The sequence below is a fragment of the Schistocerca nitens genome, chromosome 1 (assembly GCF_023898315.1).
Source record: "Schistocerca nitens isolate TAMUIC-IGC-003100 chromosome 1, iqSchNite1.1, whole genome shotgun sequence".
NCBI classification, from domain to species: domain Eukaryota; kingdom Metazoa; phylum Arthropoda; class Insecta; order Orthoptera; family Acrididae; genus Schistocerca; species Schistocerca nitens.
In genome coordinates this window covers 436,136,505-436,160,964 of record NC_064614.1, presented here as the reverse complement: position 1 = coordinate 436,160,964, position 24,460 = coordinate 436,136,505, and the positions used below count along the sequence as shown (strand labels likewise).

Sequence of the window (24,460 nt, the reverse complement as noted above, 5' to 3'; positions counted from 1 at the left end):
CGTCTGTCAGCACACCTGGAAAGCATCTGAAAGAGCGTGACGTCCATCTCTTAAGTGTTGACAGTCCTGGAAGTGGGAAACCGACCTGATTTCTTAAAAACAAATAACACTTCCTAGACACAGCACGAAGTGTAACCGCTTTACAAATATCTTCCCTTTGCTATTTTGCTCGTTTCTTTCCACTCAACAAGCAGTTTATCTGTGTTTTTGAAAACAATTTGCCTAATATTTGAGTCACTTTCTCCTGCACTTGCTTCTTTTGACACTTTTGTTGATATTTTATTTTCTCACCACAAGCTTTCACTTTGAGTTTCAAACGCTTCTCACTACACCTGAGATTTGCACACATAGGTGTCAGTCTGCGGTTCCTGTATTCTAGTTCTTCTATACGTTTACAGAGTTCGCTGATCTGTTTACTATCAGTGTCACAGTCATCTGTCGCTGTTGTATGATATATTTTTCTTTTTTTCGGAGACACACTAACCAGGTGCTCAATTGCATTTTTCATTGTCTTTCTTGTCTGCAACCTGTCTGCCCTATTCGGAGAAACTGTGTCATCAGGGCCTGAATTTCCACTAACACTGGGAACACTTCCTGGTATATTCACACTCGGCACTGGGTCTGGTTTAAGTGTTTTCTTCAGCGGTAGATTGAGAAGTTCTGCTCGCAAGTCACGTAGATAATCATCGGATGTGAAATGCAATGAACAAACAGTTGACGTCGCAACATTGAAGGGATCTTTTCGGTGGCACTTCATAATCCAGGCCTTCTGCACTTTAACGTCTTTTGGGAACGAATGATAAATTATATCCGTGCCTTTTGTCTTTCGGCTGTACGACAGACACCCTGTTACAGCACACCCAGGCATTTTAACGCAACACTTTTACAAATCACCGCAACAACACCACAAACTAAAGCAAAACAACAACACCGGTAAAACAGCTCTTTTGGCGCCTCGACACCACGTGCTCCTATGATGACGTCATGCACAGAATGACGAAATATTCGCCGATCTGCGCAGGCCATTTGGCCCCCCCTGACGAATCCTTCCTGTGTCAATGTTTTCACTGTTCGTTGTCGCGAACAGTAACACAAACTTTGTCTTTTGTGCGACAGTCAACTGTCCTTTGTCCGCCATCGCGGAAAACTGAAATGGCGGGCTCACAACGAAAGCGATGAACCCCCAACGACATCTGACGTAATTTCCATGAAGTGCATGAAGTTGAGCGCACAATTTGAAAACTTTTGCCCCAGTAATATACACTCCTGGAAATGGAAAAAAGAACACATTGACACCGGTGTGTCAGACCCACCATACTTGCTCCGGACACTGCGAGAGGACTGTACAAGCAATGGTCACACGCACGGCACAGCGGACACACCAGGAACCGCGGTGTTGGCCGTCGAATGGCGCTAGCTGCGCAGCATTTGTGCACCGCCGCCGTCAGTGTCAGCCAGTTTGCCGTGGCATACGGAGCTCCATCGCAATCTTTAACACTGGTAGCATGCCGCGACAGCGTGGACGTGAACCGTATGTGCAGTTGACGGACTCTGAGCGAGGGCGTATAGTGGGCATGCGGGAGGCCGGGTGGACGTACCGCCGAATTGCTCAACACGTGGGGCGTGAGGTCTCCACAGTACATCGATGTTGTCGCCAGTGGTCGGCGGAAGGTGCACGTGCCCGTCGACCTGGGACCGGACCGCAGCGACGCACGGATGCACGCCAAGACCGTAGGATCCTACGCAGTGCCGTAGGGGACCGCACCGCCACTTCCCAGCAAATTAGGGACACTGTTGCTCCTGGGGTATCGGCGAGGACCATTCGCAACCGTCTCCATGAAGCTGGGCTACGGTCCCGCACACCGTTAGGCCGTCTTCCGCTCACGCCCCAACATCGTGCAGCCCGCCTCCAGTGGTGTCGCGACAGGCGTGAATGGAGGGACGAATGGAGACGTGTCGTCTTCAGCGATGAGAGTCGCTTCTGCCTTGGTGCCAATGATGATCGTATGCGTGTTTGGCACCGTGCAGGTGAGCGCCACAATCAGGACTGCATACGACCGAGGCACACAGGGCCAACACCCGGCATCATGGTGTGGGGAGCGATCTCCTACACTGGCCGTACACCACTGGTGATCGTCGAGGGGACACTGAATAGTGCACGGTACATCCAAACCGTCATCGAACCCATCGTTCTACCATTCCTAGACCGGCAAGGGAACTTGCTGTTCCAACAGGACAATGCACGTCCGCATGTATCCCGTGCCACCCAACGTGCTCTAGAAGGTGTAAGTCAACTACCCTGGCCAGCAAGATCTCCGGATCTGTCCCCCATTGAGCATGTTTGGGACTGGATGAAGCGTCGTCTCACGCGGTCTGCGCGTCCAGCACGAACGCTAGTCCAACTGAGGCGCCAGGTGGAAATGGCATGGCAAGCCGTTCCACAGGACTACATCCAGCATCTCTACGATCGTCTCCATGGGAGAATAGCAGCCTGCATTGCTGCGAAAGGTGGATATACACTGTACTAGTGCCGACATTGTGCATGCTCTGTTGCCTGTGTCTATGTGCCTGTGGTTCTGTCAGTGTGATCATGTGATGTATCTGACCCCAGGAATGTGTCAATAAAGTTTCCCCTTCCTGGGACAATGAATTCACGGTGTTCTTATTTCAATTTCCAGGAGTGTACATGTAGGATCAAAATTCAATCGGGTGACTTATCGTGCCCCACACTGTATATGCACCTGACTAGCTCAGAAGAAATTCATTAAGTTATTTTGCTCATTCGAATACGTATTGAAGAACACTTCGTCCTTTTTCAACAATGCTTTTATTAACGTGTTTGATATTCTCAAATTATTTCTATGGGAAGTCTATTTGCATAAACAGTATTTAAGGGTGTGTTTTTTTCTGTTAACGTTTTTACGTATTTACACATACACGTCTTATTTCAATTGACTCTCTACTGAATACGCTGCCAGTAGAAAATACGTTTATACTGGCCACCGAGGGAAATAGTGAAAGGATTCATGTACGACTTGTGGTTGCCTATGGAAGGGCGGCTTTATGCTGCTCTTACTCATAGTAGATGACTGAAAGTTCCAGACATGAGTGTTGTGTTAATCTTTACTTTAGAAAGCTGTGCGAATGAGTTATTAACTTAATTTAACCATTTATTTATGCACAAAGTGGCTGCAAAAGATATCAAACAAGTGCTGAATAACTTGGAAAAAAGTTTCATTTTAGAGTATATTAATGTGCTCCTTATAAAATACTATTGTATCTTAATTAGTTTCACACGTCAACTTTATAAAAATTGTGTGCCCCCTATGTTTTGGCATCTTTGACGGAAGAACTTTGCCTTCAAACTAGTCAAAGATATCTTTGAACAGCGATTGGGCCGAAAGCTTTGTGATCGGCAAGCCGATCCTGTTGGTAGATATACTTTGTAATTTGTGTTTTGCAACAAAAGTACATGATCTTTATAGCCTCCGCCTCTTCTTTCACGCTATTAGTATACTAAAGTGTTGTATAGGAGATACTTTCTTTTTGGGGAAGAATATTTTTTTGTAGATAAATTTAGTGTAATGAAATAGCGCACTGTACCTCACGTTTCGGTTATTTTGTGTAAATTGTGTGTTTGTTGGGGTTATTAAAACAGTAACAGTTTATGTATTCAAAGCAAAAAGAAAATCGTCGTAAGTGCTAAAGAGTTGAGTGACTTTGTAATGATTTTTTTTTTTTAATTCCCTCTAGGTTCGGTAGCCCTCTTGTCATTTGCCTCGTATCTTTGTTCGTTTTGCTTCAATTCACCTGGTAACTAAGTTGCGTGCTCTGATTTTGAGGCATCAGTTCTTCGTTATCAGAGTAAGCCCGTGAGAAAATCGAAGGAGTAGGTGTATTAATAAAATTTCTCCAAAATGGCGGATAATGTATAATCCTTGTGGTATTGAACTGTTGCTGATAGATGTTTGCACCCCTGGATTCTGCTTTGTTTTATTTATTTTTCGGGATTTTGTTTCTTTTTAGCATCTTTATAACTTGTATTGCAGTAAAGATTGGTAATATTTATACAAAGTCTCATTCTTTAAAATCATACATTTCCTTTCAGACTGATGTCAGGGGCAGGATCTAGTGGAACAGGGCGGGGCCGTGGCACAGCCTCATTGACTGACAATAAGACTGATAATAAAGATACTAAGCCAAATCCAAAGATGTCGAAAGCGCTTAGTACTTCTGCAAAAAGGTAAGTGATGTAAGGATGCTTGTGTGGGATAGAGGGACTGGAGGTAGTAGCAAGAGTGCCTGTAATTTATGTGACGCCAAGAACTTTTGTTTCGTTTAGGTTCTCTTGCTAGGCTGTGGCATGTGTGTTCTAGCTTAAGGAAACTCGTTAATATGAAGTGTAACTTAAACCACAGATTTATATTGCTGAGCCATTGTTATTATATGCCAAGTTCTCTATACATAGTTTCGAAGCCTAAGTCTTCCCCAATGTTTTGCAGAATAGTACTATGTATTTCATGTGCAGTCTCGTTCTATGGGCAAAGCAAGGAATGATTAAAACCAAACGTTAAGTATAAAGGTTTTAAGTATGTTAGCTTGGCATTCTGAAACAATGGAGAAAAGTCATCGTAATTTTTGCTGAAGCTGCTAATTATATATTGGCCGATTTGTTTTGAACTTTGCCAATTTTCACAAGCCATGTATTTTATATTTAGGATATGTTTGTTGTTAACAGTTCTATTTATGTCATCACATTTACAAGAATCTCAGAGCCTCATTACCAGAATGATGTGGTCTGTGTGACAGCAATATGTTATATACATTGGAGAATTTGTCCTAGTTGGATTACAATGTGTCTGGCTTCTTTTTTTTCCAGGTGTTACTGTAACTTTTTACAGATGTTGATGCAAAGAGTGTTAGGCCTATAACATTCTTTGTATCAACAAGTGTCAACGTCATAAAATGTAAAAAAATAAGCGAGCACGGTACTCTGTGTAATGCAGTAAGAAAAAAATTCTCCATTGTACATGAAATATCATCAGGTGGATTGTATCATGCTGAATAATAAAGATCTGAAACACATTTAAGTGTGATGATATAAACAGAACTGTTTGCAACAAACATATCGTAAATAAAACATATGTGGCTTGAGAAAATGGGCCAAGCCCAAAACTACTTGCAGCCAATAAATAATTTGCAACTTTGGTGACAACATTTAAAAATTTATTTTCTTCAAAACCAGTAAGTTGTTTAGAATGAGAGTTACAGTGGCAAGATATTTGGGAAGTAATTACAGATCTCGTATGATTAGGCCCTAAAGATTTTACTGGTGGCCAAGAGACAAAAGAGAACTAAGTATTGTTGATATTTGAGATTATTTAAAAGTAGGCTAAGTATCATTTACCAAGTAATCAGTATTACTAATCCCACAGATATTTCTGTTTTTCATATTGAGCAGTGTTGCAGCCAATCATTTAAGAGAATATGCATAATCTAATTCTATTGCTGTTCATATTCTGGACCTTCCCAATCAGGTATTGCAGCATAGTTTAATATTTGACAAGAGCCTTACTGAATAGTTTGTCAGAATAGATTCAGTGATGATGATAATATGATGAGGATAGATGGCTACTCGGTGAATAGAGGACACAATCAGTGGCAGACAGGCTATTGGATGGAGTCCGTCATGAGACTAGGGGAAAAAAGACACATGTGCACATGCCCACTGTTGTCTCTAGGTGCTAAGCCCCAACAATAGTGTGTTTTAAGTGGTTTCTAATTCTTGTTCACTGTTTCAGGATTCAGAAAGAATTAGCGGAAATCACACTGGATCCACCACCGAACTGCAGGTATTAACATGTGCACCTAAGAAGCCAAGTTCCGTGTTGTTTTACTTGCTTTACAAAACTTTATTTTTCCAGTGCTGGTCCAAAAGGTGATAATTTGTATGAATGGGTGTCAACCATATTGGGGCCACCAGGATCAGTCTACGAAGGGGGCGTATTTTTTCTGGATATTCATTTTTCTCCAGAATACCCATTCAAACCTCCAAAGGTTTGTAGAACATGTTTAATAATCCTATGCCTATCAAAACTCAAATGAATTGGTACATAGTTGATCTTATGTTTAGATTGTTGAAGTTAAAAAGTCATCAGTGTGGCAAGGTTCAACTGCCATAAAGCATACAGAAATTCTAAAGTTTGAAGTCTATTTGGAATTATTGTGCTTTGTGCCAGAGCAAAAGTCATTAATGGGATAGTACAACGAAATGTTGCTTGTGGTGAGACTTTGATGTAGATTAGGCTGAAAAGTGACAGTTTAGTTGTTAGTTGGCAGTCAATGTGATTGCAGAATAAAGGTCATGCTAATAGGTTAATCTGCAGCATTGATAAAAGTTGATGATAATGGATTTGTTACTTAGCAGTTAGGTATATTAACAATCCCTACAGGAAAATGGAGCTGTAGTGCAGTTGAGATAGATATTTGGGGCGGAGTGTTCTCCATGGATTGTGTTTAGTGGAATACTTTTCCACACATGACTGTAGCCTCAGGTGTTCATGGGGTTTTGAGAAGATAGATGAGTAACTAGAAACAATGAAGTGTTTGTCTCCTTTTAAAATAAAGATTAATCATGGTTTGATTTCCGTCAGATATAAATAAGCTTAAGTGGAAGGCACACAACATAAAATTGCATATAGGTTGCAGGGATTTGGAATGTTGGATATTAGATACATACTGGTTATTAGTAAGCAACAGAGGATAGTGTTTTGGAGGGTGCTGATACTCTTTGAATAACATAATGTACAGGGTGCAATCAGAAAGTAGTAGAGCTGATTTTATTACACATATTGGCGCACCTCCTGTAAAAGTGTTCGAAGTAGGACCCTTGGGCTTCAGCACTCTTGAGTGTAATGTGTGTGCCAATCTGCAAACACCTTCTGGAGGCCACTGGCCAGAACGCTGTTGAGAGTCTTCGTTACAGCCACCTTGACATTGTCGATGAAGTCTAAATGTTGTCCCGTTTCAGGTGACGGAAGAGTAAGAAGTTAGCAGTCATATTTCATCTATCGGCAGGGTGAGGCAATATGGCAACACTGTACTGAGCCAGCCGCTACTGCATCGACTGTGCAATGTGGCATGGCATTGTTGTGGTGGAGCTTCCAGGAATAGGTGATGCCTGTTCACATGCAGCTGACTCATTTTCACAGCCTCTTGAGCACTTCCATGTAAAACTGGGCATTCACCAATTGTGCAGTGGGTAAAAACCCCTTTTAGAAGATGCCTCAATACAAGGAGACATGTTCGTTTGGTGTTCCGAACTTTTTTCGTCTCCAGGTAATACTGGAAATACCTGGTTTTGTCACTGGTAACCACATTGTTGAGAATATGTGGGTTTTCTTGAACACACTTCAGAATTTTCATTGAAGTTTGCACACAATTCACTTTTTGTTCACCAGTCAAGTACCTTGACACAAATTTTCGTCATCTCCATATCGTGTAACGATAGTTTAAATATTTCTGTAAGAAAGTCTTAATGCTTAGTAATCATATGAATTGATAATCACTGATCAGATTCCAAAAGTTGAGAAAGTGTGCTCACCCTCCACTGCCCCACATGTGGCTGTGGTGAGTCTTTTTCTCTTCGTGGATGTCCCCACCCCAGCCTCCACCATCAACCCTCCCGAAAATGCTGGCTTGCTGTGCTTCATCCTGACCACAACCTAGACTTGTGCATTATTCACCAATTGTGGAAGAAGCTATTCTCGTGTAACATACTACATAACATAAATAGTATCTAATGGAGATCTCACTAAAATCAGTGAAGCTGTCTTAGTAGTAATATACATCCATTAGAAGGTAAATGCTGTATGTAACTTGGTAAAAATTTCTCATTTGAATTTACCACATCAGAAGTGATAAAACATTTGTAAAAAGAGTGAAATATTGCTGTAAATGGGACCAGTGGCATATTTCTGTGTCTTGTGCGACAATGTAGTCAGCTCTTGCCATTAGGTATGATAGGAATAAAGTGGAGTGTGTCATCTGTTGCTCCTTAACTGCAGATGCAAGAGCAGTGTGTGCAGGAACGTGCATGGATGTAAGGCACTAAGAAAACTCAAATTCTTGCGTGAATTTACCACAATATCGGAAGTGGTAACACGTTCCTAAAAAGAGTCAAATATTGCTGTAAATGAGGATTTAAATTTTAATTCCTTGTTGTGTGACTTGTGGCTATGTAAAGTGTGGTAGTATCTGCTACCATATAGACACTATTATAATGCTTGAGTCACTCAAAGGGAAAAAAGTAAAATGTTTTTAAAACACAAGATTATAAGTTCAATTGCTAGTTTCAGAACTGTGCATTTATCTCCATAACTAACGGCAACCTCCTAATTACTTATATATTTGAGAAGGACCAATGAAATACTTGTGACAGTGTAGTTTATTAAGGTAATTCTTACTAATTTCACACATAATAATTTATGCCGTGCTATTAGAACACAGCCTAACCACAATCTTGTAATTCTTGACACATTAAGAAAAGTAGGAAATATTTGTCACGACAAAGGTTATTAAATAATAAGTGAACAGCTCACTGGCAGAAAATGAAAATGTTTAAAGAGATGCTTATGTAAGCACAGCCTACTAGTTTTTAATATGTTTGGAATATTTGTTACAGTGAGTTTCATTAATGTAATTCTCTTCATGCAGTAAGCACTGTAAGTTCTATTATTGTCAACAGTGTCATAATTCACAACATTGGGGGGGGGGGGGGGCGCAGTGAAATACTCATAAATAGTAATATTGTAAATGTAATTGTTGTGTCACGGCAACCAGGTCTTCTAGTTTTCACATTTGTTGGCTTTGCCAAGTCACATCCATACTGTCACATCCCAGCCTAACCTAGGCCTCAGGGTAAGCTACAGATCAGTCTGTTACGAAAACTGGTTTGTTTATAGATGCATTGTCTTTGCCAACTGGAAAGCAATCTTTCCCACTGGAATGAACAAACATTTTGTAGTAACTGACATAATCATGAAAAATAGTCAGTTATTTGTTGCAACCAATATTATTAATAGAACTGCTGTTTGTATAGTTAGAAATAAGTTACCACTGAAAAGAAAGGAAAGATGAAACTACAACAGATTTTATTCTCTTAAGTATACACCAATCCAACAGCCCACAAAAATATAAAAACAGGTCTGACTCATTTCTTTCCTCCTCATATTCGCAGAGGTCACTACTGAAAAATGTCTTCCACTGCTTTGTGCCATGTAGAGACCATTTAATGGCACTCCGTGTGCCCTATGTGATATTTGTATGGGACCTGTCTCTGTACCCTTGAAATTCAATTTGTGATTTACAGTAAGGTGCTGGAAACCTTTGGTTTTTAGACATTTGTATTGGAGAAACGGTCTGATGATACTATTATCCTGGGCAAAATATTCCCTTTAAGAATTTTCAGTGTAACAGCTTTTGGAAACCTAGACACAATGCAAAAAAAATATGTAAATAAATTTTATTTGCCTCTTTGGGTACCACCTAAAAAATTCTCTTCATGTTTGTTCTCCCTCCCTGACTACAACTTGCCAAACTGAGATCCATTCATCTCAACAGTCTGCCCTTCGCCACCAAGTTTCTTGTTCTGTCTTATGTGAACTTCCACTAGAACTTCTGTGCAAAATTATCCCCAATCGACAATAGTTTGCTTGGCTGAATCAAGTTCTTGGTATATAAACTTTTGTGTACACTCGTAAACCCATAAATATGTGTTCTGCAGAAAGATACTAATTTTCATATCTTTCATAAAACCAGAAATTAATTCAGATAAAACACTTAAAAAATTGGAGGCTTTTTCTGTGCTTTCAAATTATTTTATTTCACACAAACTTTCAACTCTTAAATAGTCACTTCACTCCCACATTTGATACATTTTCGTGTCTTGACAATTAATCCACAAGACATGCACCAACAGATGACATCACATTGCAGATCCAAGTCGGTTAAATCATTCCACTCTATAGAATTCATTGCAGTAATCATAAAAAATTTCTCACGAATGTGCACCGAAAACCAACGAACAGGACAGTGACTTCAATTTCACCACTAGAAGTACATTGCCTCTTTTCTCACTCATTGGTTATGTGAAAGCATAATCCTGTTGGTTATGGGAAAACTGATGTGTTGTCAATCCTTGAGCATGCTGCTGACACTGATCTAGACTTCAGCCATTCAGTTTTATATAACCAATCTGTGAAAATTTATCTTTATATATATGAATATAATAGAGGGAAACATTCCACGTGGGAAAAATATATCTACAAAAACAGATGATGTGACTTACCGAACGAAAGTGCTGGCAGGTCGATAGACACACAAACATACACACGAAATTCAAGCTTTCGCAACAAACTGTTGCCTCATCAGGAAAGAGGGAAGGAGAGGGAAAGGCGAAAGGATGTGGGTTTTAAGGGAGAGGGCAAGGAGTCATTCCAATCCCGGGAGCGGAAAGACTTACCTTAAGGGGGAAAAGGACAGGTATACACTCGGGCACACACACACAATATCCATCTGCACATACACAGATACAAGCAGACACCCGTCAACTCCTATCTTTAATAAAAGTCCTCAATCTTTCCTCTCCCACATCCACACCGGCTGTCCAGAGCATCCTCCTACAGGCCAGTCGCAAATTAGAACAGCATGCCACCCTCCACCTCAAAAAACTATCCAATCTCCTGGTTTCCCACCTCCAGAAAGGCAACTCACTCACCCTTCACAACCTTTCCAGCAAACCTCAACCTCCTCTCATTGCACACAGACCCAGTCTCTCCCATCTACTCAATCTCCCACTTCCAGCTCCACTCCCCCCAAAACCTCAAAATTCCAATCGACACAATCTGGAACCACAACACCCTAATTCAGTAGTTAACCTTTCCTCCAAACCTGTCTCCCAATCCAAAACCTCTGTCCTATCCTAAGGCCTCACCTTCAGCCCCACTCCCAGATTCAACAAAACAGCCCTTGTCAAAGACTTACTGTCCTACACCCGTACTCTCTGCTGGAAATATCACTTTGCCACGAAGAAAAATGATCCTAATCCTACTCCTAATGGTCCAACTCCCCAAGACACTATCCAAATTGAACCCTGCCTGGAACAGTTCCGTCCTCCGTCACAGCGGGACCCACCTCCTCTTCCTCAAAATCACCCTCTCCAAACCTTCCAGGAATTTCTGACTTCCAGCCTTGCCTCTCAATCCTTCTTAAAAAACCTTAATCCTACTCCCAACATCACCACTGCTGAAGCCCAGGCTATCCGTGATCTGAAGGCTGACCGATCCATCGTCATTCTTCCGGCGGACAAGGGTTCCACAACCGTGGTACTTGATCGTCGGGAGTATGTGGCTGAGGGACTGTGTCAGCTTTCAGACAACACTACATACAAAGTTTGCCAAGGTAATCCCATTCCTGATGTCCAGGCGGAGCTTCAAGGAATCCTCAGAACCTTAGGCCCCCTACAAAACCTTTCACCTGACTCCATCAACCTCCTGACCCCACCAACACCCCGCACCCCTACCTTCTACCTTCTACCTTCTTCCTAAAATTCACAAACCCAATCATCCCGGCCGTCCCATTGTAGCTGGCTACCAAGCCCCCACAGAACGTATCTCTGCCTACGTAGATCAACACCTTCAACCCATTACATGCAGTCTCCCATCCTTCATCAAAGACACCAACCACTTTCTCAAATGCCTGGAATCCCTACCTAGTCTTTTACCCCCGGAAACCATCCTTGTAACCATTGATGCCACTTCCTTATACACAAATATTCCGCACGTCCAGGGCCTCGCTGCGATGGAGCACTTCCTTTCACGCCGATCACCTGCCACCCTACCAAAAACCTCTTTCCTCATTACCTTAGCCAGCTTCATCCTGATCCACAACTTCTTCACTTTCGAAGGCCAGACATACCAACAATTAAAGGGAACAGCCATGGGCACCAGGATGGCCCCCTCGTACGCCAACCTATTCATGGGTCGCTTAGAGGAAGCCTTCTTGGTTACCCAGGCCTGCCAACCCAAAGTTTGGTACAGATTTATTGATGACATCTTCATGATCTGGACTCAGTGAAGAAGAACTCCAGAATTTCCTCTCCAACCTCAACTCCTTTGGTTCCATCAGATTCACCTGGTCCTATTCCAAGTCCCATGCCACTTTCCTTGACGTTGACCTCCACCTGTCCAGTAGCCAGCTTCACACGTCCGTCCACATCAAACCCACCAACAAGCAACAGTACCTCCATTATGACAGCTGCCACCCATTCCACATCAAACGGTCCCTTCCCTACAGCCTAGGTCTTAGTGGCAAACGAATCTGCTCCAGTCCTGAATCCCTGAACCATTACACCAACAACCTGAAAACAGCTTTTGCATCCCGCAACTACCCTCCCGACCTGGTACAGAAGCAAATAACCAGAGCCACTTCCTTATCTCCTCAAACCCAGAACCTCCCACAGAAGAACCACAAAAGTGCCCCACTTGTGACAGGATACTTTCCGGGACTGGATCAGACTCTGAATGTGGCTCTCCAGCAGGGATACGACTTCCTCAAATCCTGCCCTGAAATGAGATCCATCCTTCATGAAATCCTCCCCATTCCACCAGGAGTGTCTTTCCGCCGTCCACCTAACCTTCATAACCTGTTAGTTCATCCCTATGAAATCCCCAAACCACATTCCCTACCCTCTGGCTCCTACCCTTGTAACCGCCCCCGGTGTAAAACCTGTCCCATGCACCCTCCCACCACCACGTACTCCAGTCCTGTAACCCGGAAGGTGTACACGATCAAAGGCAGAGCCACGTGTGAAAGCACCCACGTGATTTACCAACTGACCTGCCTATACTGTGAAGCTTTCTATGTGGGAATGACCAGCAACAAACTGTCCATTCGCATGAATGGACACAGGCAGACAGTGTTTGTTGGTAATGAGGATCACCCTGTGGCTAAACATGCCTTGGTGCACGGCCAGCACATCTTGGCACAGTGTTACACCGTCCGGGTTATCTGGATACTTTCCACTAACACCAACCTGTCAGAACTCCGGAGATGGGAACTTGCCCTTCAGCATATCCTCTCTTCTCATTATCCACCAGGCCTCAATCTCCGCTAATTTTAATTTCAATTTGCCGCCGCTCATACCTCACGTGTCTTTCAACAACATATTTGCCTCTGTACTTCCGCCTCGACTGACATCTCTGCCCAAACTCTTTGCCTTTACAAATGTCTGCTTGTGTCTGTGTATGTGCGGATGGGTGTGTGTGTGTGTGTGTGTGTGTGTGTGTGTGTGTGTGTGTGTGTGTGTGTACCTGTCCTTTTTTCCCCCCTAAGGTAAGTCTTGTGTGTGTGTGTGTGTGTGTGTGTGTGTGTGTGTGTGTGTGTGTGTGTGTGTGTGTGCGCGCGCTCCTTTTTTCCCCCCTAAGGTAAGTCTTTCCGCTCCCGGGATTGGAATGACTCCTTACCCTCTCCCTTAAAACCCACATCCTTTTGTCATTCCCTCTCCTTCCCTCTTTCCTGATGAGGCAACAGTTTGTTGCGAAAGCTTGAATTTCGTGTGTTTGTTTGTGTGTCTGTTGACCTGCCAGCACTTTCGTTCGGTAAGTCACATCATCTGTGTTTTTTTTTTATAGATGATGTGATATATATATATATATACACAAGGGTAGGAGCCAGAGGGTAGGGAAGGTGGTTTGGGGATTTCATAGGGATGAACCAAGAGGTTAGGAATAACAGGTTGACGGCGGAAAGACACTCTTGGTGGAGTGGGGAGGATTTCGTGAAGGATGGATCTCATTTCGGGGCAGGATTTGAGCAAGTCGTATCCCTGCTGGAGAGCCACATTTAGAGTCTGATCCAGTCCCGGAAAGTATCCTGTCACAAGTGGGGCACTTTTGGGATTCTTCTGTGGGAGGTTCTGGGTTTGGGGGGATGAGGAAGTGGCTCTGGTTATTTGCTTCTGTACCAGGTCGGGAGGGTAGTTGCGGGATGCGAAAGCTGTTGTCAGGTTGTTGGTGTAATGGTTCAGGGATTCAGGACTGGAGCAGATTCGTTTGCCACGAAGACTTAGGCTGTAGGGAAGGGACCGTTTGATATGGAATGGGTGGCAGCTGTCATAATGGAGGTATTGTTGCTTGTTGGTGGGTTTGATGTGGACGGATGTGTGAAGCTGGCTATTGGACAGATGGAGGTCAACGTCGAGGAAAGTGGCATGGGATTTGGAGTAGGACCTCACCTGTCATTCAATAACATCTTTGCCTCTGTACTTCCGCCTCGACTGACATCTCTACCCAAACTCTTTGCCTTTACATATGTCTGCTTGTGTCTGTTATGTGCGGATGGATATGTGTGTGTGCGCGAGTGTATACCTGTCCCTTTTTACCCCCAAGGTAAGTCTTTCTGCTCCCGGTATTGGAATGACTCCTTATCCTCTCCATTAAAACCCACATCCTTTTGTCTTTCCCTCTCCTTCCCTCTCTCCTGATGAAGCAACCGTGGGTTGCAAAAGCTTGAAATTTCTGTTTGTGTTTGTTTCTATCAACGTACCAACGCTTTCGTTTGGTAAGTTACAGAATCTTTGTTTTTAGATATATTTTTTCCATGTGGAATGTTTCCCTCTAATATATGTGAAGCAACTGTGAGCTCTTTCATGGAAGGTTTTGCTATTACTAGTCTGTTAGAAAGTGAATATCTAACACTCAAAGTTAATTTGCTTCACTTTCTAACAGACTAGTAATAGCAAAACCTTCCATGAAAGAGCTCACAGCTGCTTCAATATTGGAACAGTTTATGCTTGAGATTTTCTTAACCCTATGGCAGTCATTCACCTCAGGGCACTTTGATGCCATCCAACCAAGTGAATGCAATGCAGTTCAGCATGTTTCTGCTGTTGTATTGTTAGCATGAAATTGCTTCTTACTGCATTTTGATTTTCAATTTGAAATAACATCAATAAACAGTGTGAACACACACTAGTTTATGAAGTGTCATTTTTTCATGTAAAGATTTAGTTTCAGATATGCAGTTACATATTGAATTCTCATCTTTCAGTCTTCCAAAAGTTGTATGTGACATATTGTTCACTGAATTTAATGAGCCAGACATCTGAAGCAGCTTAAAACATTTGTGTCATTTGTGATGGAAGTGCTATCGTACAAATAAAGTCAGAAAAAGATTTTCTTGTTTCAATGAAGATCCTCCTGGTATGTGATCTTCTACAATGTGGATGTCTCAAATTGATGGGACGAACTGCAACGTTCAGAAGTTAGGTGTAGTAGTACAGCCATGCTCTAATTCAGAGCAACAAAAATAAAAGGGGGTAACTATTACTGACTTTTTGCCTAAACGTCAGCAGTTTGGTCATTGAGCATTCCTCTGCAGTATTGTTACTGGTGGCAAGTTATAGTGCCCACATGTTAAACTTCTTAAAAAGAAAATGACAGCTGAGTTCCAAGAAGAGATGTCCTCAAGAAAAGGGTAGTGTGAATATACAATATTCTGTATCTTGTGGCACAAAAACGTTGTGTGCTACAAAGCCCTCTTTGGTGTCTTTTTCCATTGCAACTGGCCTTTTGCCAACAACTGGGACACCTTTTGGTTGTAGAATAAGAAATCGACCAACAAAACTGCATCAGGCGTTGCCATTACACCGCCATTACACCATAACTTTGCTGATTTCACAAGGAAAACTATCAAGGAAAGATCCCTCATTTGCTTATACATTTGATCTTGCATCCTCAAATGTTTATCTTTCTCTCTCCCATCGAACATCCATCAAGAAAATACATTTGCAGACGAAAGTGCACTTCAAACCTGGCTTGACGTCTTAACTTCGAATGCATATGTTTCTACAGGAATGGAATCAGTAGACTACCTGGGATGTTGTCACTCTTAGATGAAGTTAAAGAACATACTGTTCATGATTAATTTATCTCTTATGTTTACTGTTATTTTCAATACACTTATTTCACCAATAAAATACACACTGTACTAATACAAGTGAATGCCAAGTCACTGTGATAACCTTGAGATGAAAGTGTAATTAAACAAAATGTTAATTATATACTAACACAAGTGTGCCCCAAAATTGGCATGGATTAGTAAGTTATTACTCGTTTTGCACTACGAAACGGTCTGTTTTTGTGTTCTGTGCCATACTCAAGTAGTGTGGAGATTCAGCAATGGGAGTAGACCCTCAGATAAGCCTAGTTAAGAAGTGATTCAGTACCACCGCTTCATAAATAAAATTGTACGTTCGCAAAAACCAAAAATGTCAGTAAAAGTAGAAAAAGACGTTATTATCAAGTTTGCAGTATCATAAGTTTCTCATCCTGGGTTACTGGAAGTAGCAAGAGGTCTTAAGATTTAGGTATTGTTTTTCAATCTTATCTGATGGAAGCTCTGCCACTGAATAGCTGGAAATGAAAGCAAACACAGAATTTACTTCACAGAGTGACCTCATTACCCTCGAGTTAGCCCAATTTTTGGCTAGAACATCATAATGCAAAAGAATAATTTAAGTGCAATATCTACATGGGTTGGTTTCCTTGGTCTCAAAACCATAAATTGATAACTCGCCCTCATGCCTTTAGTGAAAATTGCTCAGATTATTCAAAGGAAATGACAAGCAAATATCAAGTGAGTTAAGCAGGATGTTTCTGCATCATCAAGGAAGTAACTCTATGGTCGTGCAGTTAAAGAACATATTTGTTGTTGTAGCAAAGTTATTTTACCAGCAGGAAGAATTAATTTCACCAGCCGATATTTTCCTTGAGCAGACATGGAAGTCACTACAGCTTCAATATGAAATACACTGCCATCGAGGGCCTGAATACCAAAAGTAATAGTCAGTTATTTTTATTCCTGTTTTTGTTATTTTTATTCCTGTTTTTGTAACTGGGTTTGGAGACCACAGTGTAGATACGAAGATGCACCGAATGTTGGCTAAACATAATAAATCAATAACTGTAACAAGTATTTTTCTTTTTGTGTCTGTAGTGAACTGAAAACTGAAACGCTAATATGCCAGACACAAATCTGAGTTTGAAGAGTCTCCAGTGGTTATACTGTAAACATTATGGTAGGCGGCATTTCTTTTGATCATTATAAACTGGGAGAAGTTTCTCTTAGGAATGTGGTCATTGACACTATTCCAAAAACAGAGGAAAACATGTGAAAAGACAACACAGTCTTGATTGCAGAATGCAATCATCCACGAAGACACTACGTGAACTACGAATAACAAAAAGTTCCAAATCAAGAATTATCAAAAAAGCTGGCGCAAAAGGTCGTGGAGAAAATGAATCCAGTGAATGTGTGCTGCGTATGCTTCATTCCAACTTCTACTAACATGAAAGGAGAAGTAGCTGTCATCAGAATGTTGAACAAGGAACACAAAATGCCAACATTGATGTGTGGGAGGAGTCAAACAGATCTGTCATTCAAGCTGTAAATACCGAAAGGACGACGACTATTATCTGTTCCCATGAAATTTCATGTGAAGTGCTTGATGTCTGCAACTTTGTGTCACGATACTCTGGCACAGATTCTTCTGCTTGTGTTCCAGTGAATACTGGCAAAAGTACATTGAGTCCCACTTGTATGGAGCACCCAGTTGGCTTTGTGCAGACTTTCGCCGCTACCAAATCACTCTTTTTCTTTTTTGTAGAACACATTGAAGATAAGTTTGGTGAAGTTCACTCTTGTAGCAAGATGTGGTTCCGTACTGATTAAAACATCATCTGTCAGTCAGCCGGCTTCCCTTTTTGCTTGCCAGTGAACATTGCTCCTCACCAGTTCTTAAATATGATCCAGGACATTATTTTCCACAGTGATTTTCTCCTTAAATCTGATGAGGGACTCGGGACTAATCTGGCATGGTGCGGCATTCATTTCGTCCAGCGAGTCCAGAGAGCTCCTAAGGACAATCGTGTTGATATTGGCACTTTCATCCTGGTTTTTGAAGGTTGGAGGGAGTCATAGTTTACTGTTGTGACATGAAGCCCTATATCCCATCTCTCATATGCTGTTCCTGGCTTTTCTGTCTTGGTCATGTTTTCACACTGTGAGGTGACTCCTGCTTGTGGCGACTGTTAACTCTCCCATGTGGGGAGTCATTGCACCCCACTGCCCAAGTGTGTGCAATGTACTGGCTCACATTTTCCTCACTCACTAGATTAAAAGGAAGATTAAGGAATTTAAGTCTCTCGACCGTCTATACTCTCTGTGGCCTGACAGAAATGTGACTGTCTTCATGCCGTATCTTCAACACCTACCTTTGCATTTGTTGTGTCCTTTCCTCCTCCACCTCCCCATGCCTCCTTACCTCCACCCTGTCTCCATTCTCTTTTCCTCCTCCCTGGCAGTTCTGGTTCCCTCCCTTCATGGAGCTGCTACTTGCCCTTCTGCTGGCCCCCTTCTCTAAATTCCGTCGGGGATGGGGCTCCCTCCAGGAGCCCCCATCCCCTGTGCCTTCAGAACACGAAGCCTTTTATTTAGTCAGATGTACAACCGATGCTCTGTGGGCTTCAAGGCTGCTCATTCTATTTTGGATCTTAATACTACTGTGACTTTCTCTCTTCGTGACCACATCTACTCTCCTCCTCCAAAGGAGAAGAAGAAGATTCATAAGTCTCGGAATGAGGCCCCCCTGACATCCCAGGGAGTGTCAACCCCTCCGTTACAATCAGGGTCTGATCTTACATTCATGGATTTCACTTCGTCGTTACTGGTGATGCACACTGCTCAGAACAACAGTCAGTTCTGGCCCATACATGATCTATCCGGGCTCCTGTACTACTCTCCTTCAATGGAACTGTAATAGTTACCGTCATCACCTTCCAGAAGTGGAGTCTCTTCTCTTTTTGTACTCTGCAGCTTGTGTTGTATTGCAGGAATCTCATTTTGTGGCTACTAATCCATTGTGGTTTCCGAGCCTCCTGTAGGAGTCATGTTGGCCCATTGCGAGTGTCTGGTAGTGCCTGTACGTTGAACCACGTGGACATTATTAGTTCCTGGCTTCTTCTTCAAACCACACTGGAAGTGGTGGCTGTTAGGAACCATTTACACTCTGGTGTGACAATACGCAACTTCATCTCCTCCCCAGACCGACCTCCTACACTTTGTGCTCTTTTACCCTCCTTTGACAGTTCCCACCTCCCTTCCTGCTCCAAGGGGATTTAACACACACACAACCCTCAGTGGCATAGCCCTGCAACAACTGATAAGGGCAGGATTGTTGAAGACTTGTTATTAAAGCTTGATCTCTACTTCTTCAACTGTGGAGCTCCCACATACTTTATTGTGCCACATGGCACTGCCTTGGCCATTGATGTTTCCATCTATAGCCCTGGATTCCTCCTCTCTGTTAGTGGGGAGTTCATGACAATTAGTATTACGCGATCATTTTCCAGTTGTCTTTTCTTGAGCGTCACTTGCCTGTATGCCCTTCCAGGTGGGCATTGCTTTCGTGCCCAAGCTCATTATCTAATTAAATGCCAGAAGTGGATTTGTTGGACGATACACTGCTATATAGGTGTGGACAAAGATGGGGCACATTTTGGGTGCCGTTCTCATGCAGGTGTCCCGACAATTTCCTTGAATGGTGTCATTGCTGCCAGCCTGGACTCTTTATCACTGAGCATTTTGCCCAGATCTCAGTGTCAGTCCACTGTCCACCTGCATTCCATCTTCTGAAACACCATCTGGACTAAGTCCTTTATCTACTGTTTCCTGTCGCCTGAGGTCTTAAAACGCCCCATTTATGAAGTAGAGTTTGCCAGTGCTCTTGATAACTGCCCCAATACAGCTCCTGGACCAGACTGGGTGCACAACCAAATGCTTAAACAATTACTGGTGGCTACGCAACATCATACACTTGTCTTTTCAACCGTTTCTGGAGTGAGGGGGAATTTCTTTCTCAGTGGCAAGAAGGTGTCATTATGCCAGTTTGGAAATCGGGTAAACGCCAGCTTCAGATGGACAGCTATCATCTGATCAGTTTAACCAATGCCACCTCTGTCACTTGAATATATGGTTAGTCGAAGGCTGTATTGGATCCTTGAATCCCAGGAACTTTTGGTTTTGACCCAGTGTGATTTATGCTGAGCCTGTTCTACTGCAGGTAATTTAGTCCACGTGGAGTTTGCTATCGGAATGACTTTTGCGTGGTGTTGTCACCACCTTGTTGCTGTCTTCTTCGATCTGCATAAAGGTTATGGGGCCACGATGGCCTGCTTCCAATTTTTATCCAGGACTTTTTTTCATCTCGCATTTTTCAGACACAGGTTGGCACTTCCCATAGCACTTCCCATCTGCAGGAGAATAGGGTTCTGCAGGGTTCTGTTTTGAGTGTCCCCTCTCTTTTTAGTTGCTGTCAGTGGTCTGGTGGCGGTTGTGGGACGTATGGTGTCCCTCTCTTTGTATGCTGACGATTTTTTCATTTATTGTTGGTCATCCACGATGAGCGTTGCTGAAAGCAGACTGTAGGAAGTAATGCACAGCGTGCAGTCTTGGGCTGTTACTCAAAGCTTCCAATTTCCAGCTGCCAAACTCTGTGGTAGGCATTTCTGTCATTGCCGTACAGTGCTTCCCCATTGGGATCTGTACCTTGACGACCAGGCCTCCAATGTGGTGGACTCTCATAATTTTTTTGGGACTGGTCTTTGATGCCTGATTGACACGGGTTCCCCGTCTTAGTCAGCTTGTAACTGAACCCGCCTATTCCACGTGTGACCAATTCATCTTTGTATTTTAAATGTTCAAGAATCATAAAAGAAGGTTGTATACCTGGAAGAATCCTGGAGATACTAAAAGGTATCAGATAGATTATATAATGGTAAGACAGAGATTTAGGAACCAGGTTTTAAATTGTAAGACATTTCCAGGAGCAGATGTGGATTCTGTCCACAATCTATTGGTTATGAACTGCAGATTGAAACTGAAGAAACTGCAAAAAGGTGGGAATTTAAGGATATGGGACCTGGATAAACTGAAAGAACCAGAGTTTGTAGAGAGTTTCAGGGAGAGCATAAGGGAACAATTGACAGGAATGGGGGAAAGAAATACAGTAGAAGAAGAATGGGTAGCTCTGAGGGATGAAGTAGTGAAGGCAGCAGAGGATCAAGTAGGTAAAAAGACGAGGGCTAATAGAAATCCTTGGGTAACAGAATAAATATTGAATTTAATTGCTGAAAGGAGAAAATATAAAAATGCAGTAAATGAAGCAGGCAAAAGGAATACAAATGTCTCAAAAATGAGATCGACAGGAAGTGCAAAATGGCTAAGCAGGGATGGCTAGAGGAAAAATGTAAGGATGTAGAGGCTTGTCTCACTAGGGGTAAGATAGATACTGCCTACAGGAAAATTAAAGAGACCTTTGGAGAGAAGAGAACCACTTGCATGAATATCAAGAGCTCAGATGGCAACCCAGTTCTAAGCAAAGATGGGAAGGCAGAAAGGTGGAAGGAGTATATAGAGGGTTTATACAAGGGCGATGTACTTGAGGACAATATTATGGAAATGGAAGAGGATGTAGATGAAGATGAAATGGGAGATAAGATACTGCGTGAAGCGTTTGACAGAGCACTGAAAGACCTGAGTCGAAACAAGGCCCCGGGAGTAGACAACATTCCATTAGAACTACTGATGGCCTTGGGAGAGCCAGTCATGACAAAACTCTACCATATGGTGAGCAAGATGTATGAGACAGGTGAAATACCCACAGACTTCAAGAAGAATATAATAATTCCAATCCCAAAGAAAGCAGGTGTTGACAAATGTCAAAATTACCGAACTATCAGTTTAATAAGTCACAGCTGCAAAATACTAACGCGAATTCTTTACAGACGAATGGAAAAACTGGTAGAAGTGGACCTCGGGGAAGATCAGTTTGGATTCCGTAGAAATGTTGGAACACGTGAGGCAATACTAACCTTACGACTTATCTTAGAAGAAAGATTAAGAAAAGGCAAACCTACATTTCCAGCATTTGTAGACTTAGAGAAAGCTTTTGACAACGTTAACTGGAATACTCTCTTTCAAATTCTGAAGGTGGCAGGGGTAAAATACAGGGAGCGAAAGGCTATTTACAATTTGTACAGAAACCAGATGGCAGTTATAAGAGTCGAGGTGCATGAAAGGGAAGCAGTGGTTGGGAAGGGAGTAAGACAGGGTTGTAGCCTCTCCCTGATGTTATTCAATCTGTATATTGAGCAAGCAGTAAAGGAAACAAAAGAAAAATTCGGAGTCGGTATTAAAATCCATGGAGAAGAAATAAAAACTTTGAGGTTCGCCGATGACGTTGTAATTCTGTCAGAGACAGCAAAGGACTTGAAAGAGCAGTTGAACGGAATGGACACTGTCTTGAAAGGAGGATATATGATGAACATCAACAAAAGCAAAACGAGGATAATGGAATGTAGTCAAATTAAATCGGGTGATGCTGAGGGGATTAGATTAGGAAATGAGACACTTAAAGTAGTAAAGGAGTTTTGCTATTTAGGGAGCAAAATAACTGATGATGGTCGAAGTAGAGAGGATATAAAATGTAGACTGGCAATGGCAAGGAAATCGTTTCTGAAGAAGAGAAATTTGCTAACATCGAGTATAGATTTAAGTGTCAGGAAGTCGTTTCTGAAAGTATTTGTATGGAGTGTAGCCATGTATGGAAGTGAAAGATGGACGATAACCAGTTTGGACAAGAAGAGAATAGAAGCTTTCAAAATGTGGTGCTACAGAAGAATGCTGAAGATAAGGTAGGTAGATCACGTAACTAATGAGGAGGTATTGAATAGGATTGGAGAGAAGAGAAGTTTGTGGCACAACTTGACTAGAAGAAGGGATCGGTTGGTAGGACATGTTTTGAGGCATCAAGGGATCACAAATTTAGCATTGGAGGGCAGCGTGGAGGGTAAAAATCGTAGAGGGAGACCAAGAGATCAATACACTAAGCAGATTCAGAAGGATGTAGGTTGCAGTAGGTACTGGGAGATGAAGAAGCTTGCACAGGATAGAGTAGCATGGAGAGCTGCATCAAACCAGTCTCAGGACTGAAGACCACAACAACAACATTTTAAATGTCTGAATTGCATGTTATCAAACCAATTTTGAACATTACATAGCAGGGAAAGGAATGGTTTTTAACTATGAATGTGACAAAATTTAGCTGTATGGATCACTAATATTGCATAATATGCAAGTAATAATGTGCAGAATGATTTCTGCATTGTTCTGCAGAGCTGGCGGCATTACGGAAAGTGAATTCATTTAATGCTCAGGTTTACAGCCCCCCTGTGCATGTGCAGCTACCTGCTGGGACCGACTGACAATAAAAAGAATCTTCATCTTTCCCATGCTGACCATACGTTGCATCTCAGAAAAATACAGCTTTTAGTTCATTCAGTAGAACATTTTCCTTAAAAACTGCACAATATTGGTCTATCATTATTAACTTTAACAACAATCTAACACAAATTTTGACATGTGTTACCTAACAGAATACTATTATTTGCAAGGCACCTATTTATGCTTTAAACTTCTCTCCAAAGTGAGGTGTGGATAATGGGGTTAGATTTTTCAGGATTTGTGCACCACACAAGTTACTATACACACAACACTTTATATGGCCTACCTGTATTTGGTTTTATCTGCATCCCTGTAGCAAACAGCTTGTAGCTATGTAGTCTTAACCGTGTGACAGATACACTGAAAGAATGCCATATCTATGAAGACTGTTGTGGTTGCCAGCTTTGAAGAAGCAATTTCAATACTTTATTTCAGTTTATGTTCTTTTAACGTGCCAGAAGTAAATTTACTTTAATGATTTGTGGCAACAATTTTACTTGGAAACAAGATGGAGGCAGACTGAGATATTCTTATGTGGCTTAATGGCTGCCAGCTTTACTTTGAATAATTAGATAAGTTAGATTTTTGCTAAAGCAAATTTAAAATTAAGAAAGCTCATTAAATTGAACTATACAATGACTTATCAAAGTCACCACAGTTCTTGTCTCTTCGATTTGAAAGTAAACCGTTATTATTGGAAGTTACTTTTGTATGAAACTGTAAGAGCATTATAACATCAATCACTACAATATTTTGACAGTACAGAGTAACACAAAATTTACCCTTATTGTAATGGACTGGGAACTTCTGATCGGTATAAGACTTTGGAACAGTGATTCTTACTTATACCTTTAACAAAACTATATTAGAACTTAAGCAAACCATGAGGTTGACTGTAACATTATGATACACTGTTACAGACTGTTAATACGAAAATGTCTTGCCTCGTTCATTGCAGTTTTGTCGATGTTGAAGTTAGTGGTTGCTGTGTGCAAATTTGGGTGGGGTCTTCATGTCTCTAGTGGTGGTATTAATTTATAACTACTACCGACTTGCAGGA

The 24,460-nt window shown here is 42.0% G+C and overlaps 1 protein-coding gene across 5 annotated transcripts in view; it reads left to right on the top strand.

Annotated features, from left to right (window-relative positions):
- The first annotated feature begins 3,377 nt into the window (after positions 1-3,377).
- Positions 3,378-24,460, top strand: part of LOC126251331 (ubiquitin-conjugating enzyme E2-24 kDa) — a 48,678-nt gene continuing 27,595 nt past the window's right edge. The window contains exons 1-4 of one of the 5 annotated variants that reach the window (XM_049951689.1): positions 3,378-3,432; positions 4,109-4,243; positions 5,802-5,852; positions 5,925-6,057. In XM_049951689.1, coding sequence (XP_049807646.1) covers positions 4,113-4,243; positions 5,802-5,852; positions 5,925-6,057 — 315 coding nt within the window. In that variant the 5' untranslated portion in view covers positions 3,378-3,432; positions 4,109-4,112. Of the gene's footprint in view, positions 3,469-3,527; positions 3,710-3,770; positions 3,890-4,108; positions 4,244-5,801; positions 5,853-5,924; positions 6,058-24,460 lie in introns of those variants that run through there. The other 4 variants (XM_049951699.1, XM_049951716.1, XM_049951679.1 and 1 more) reach the window with 4 other exon arrangements.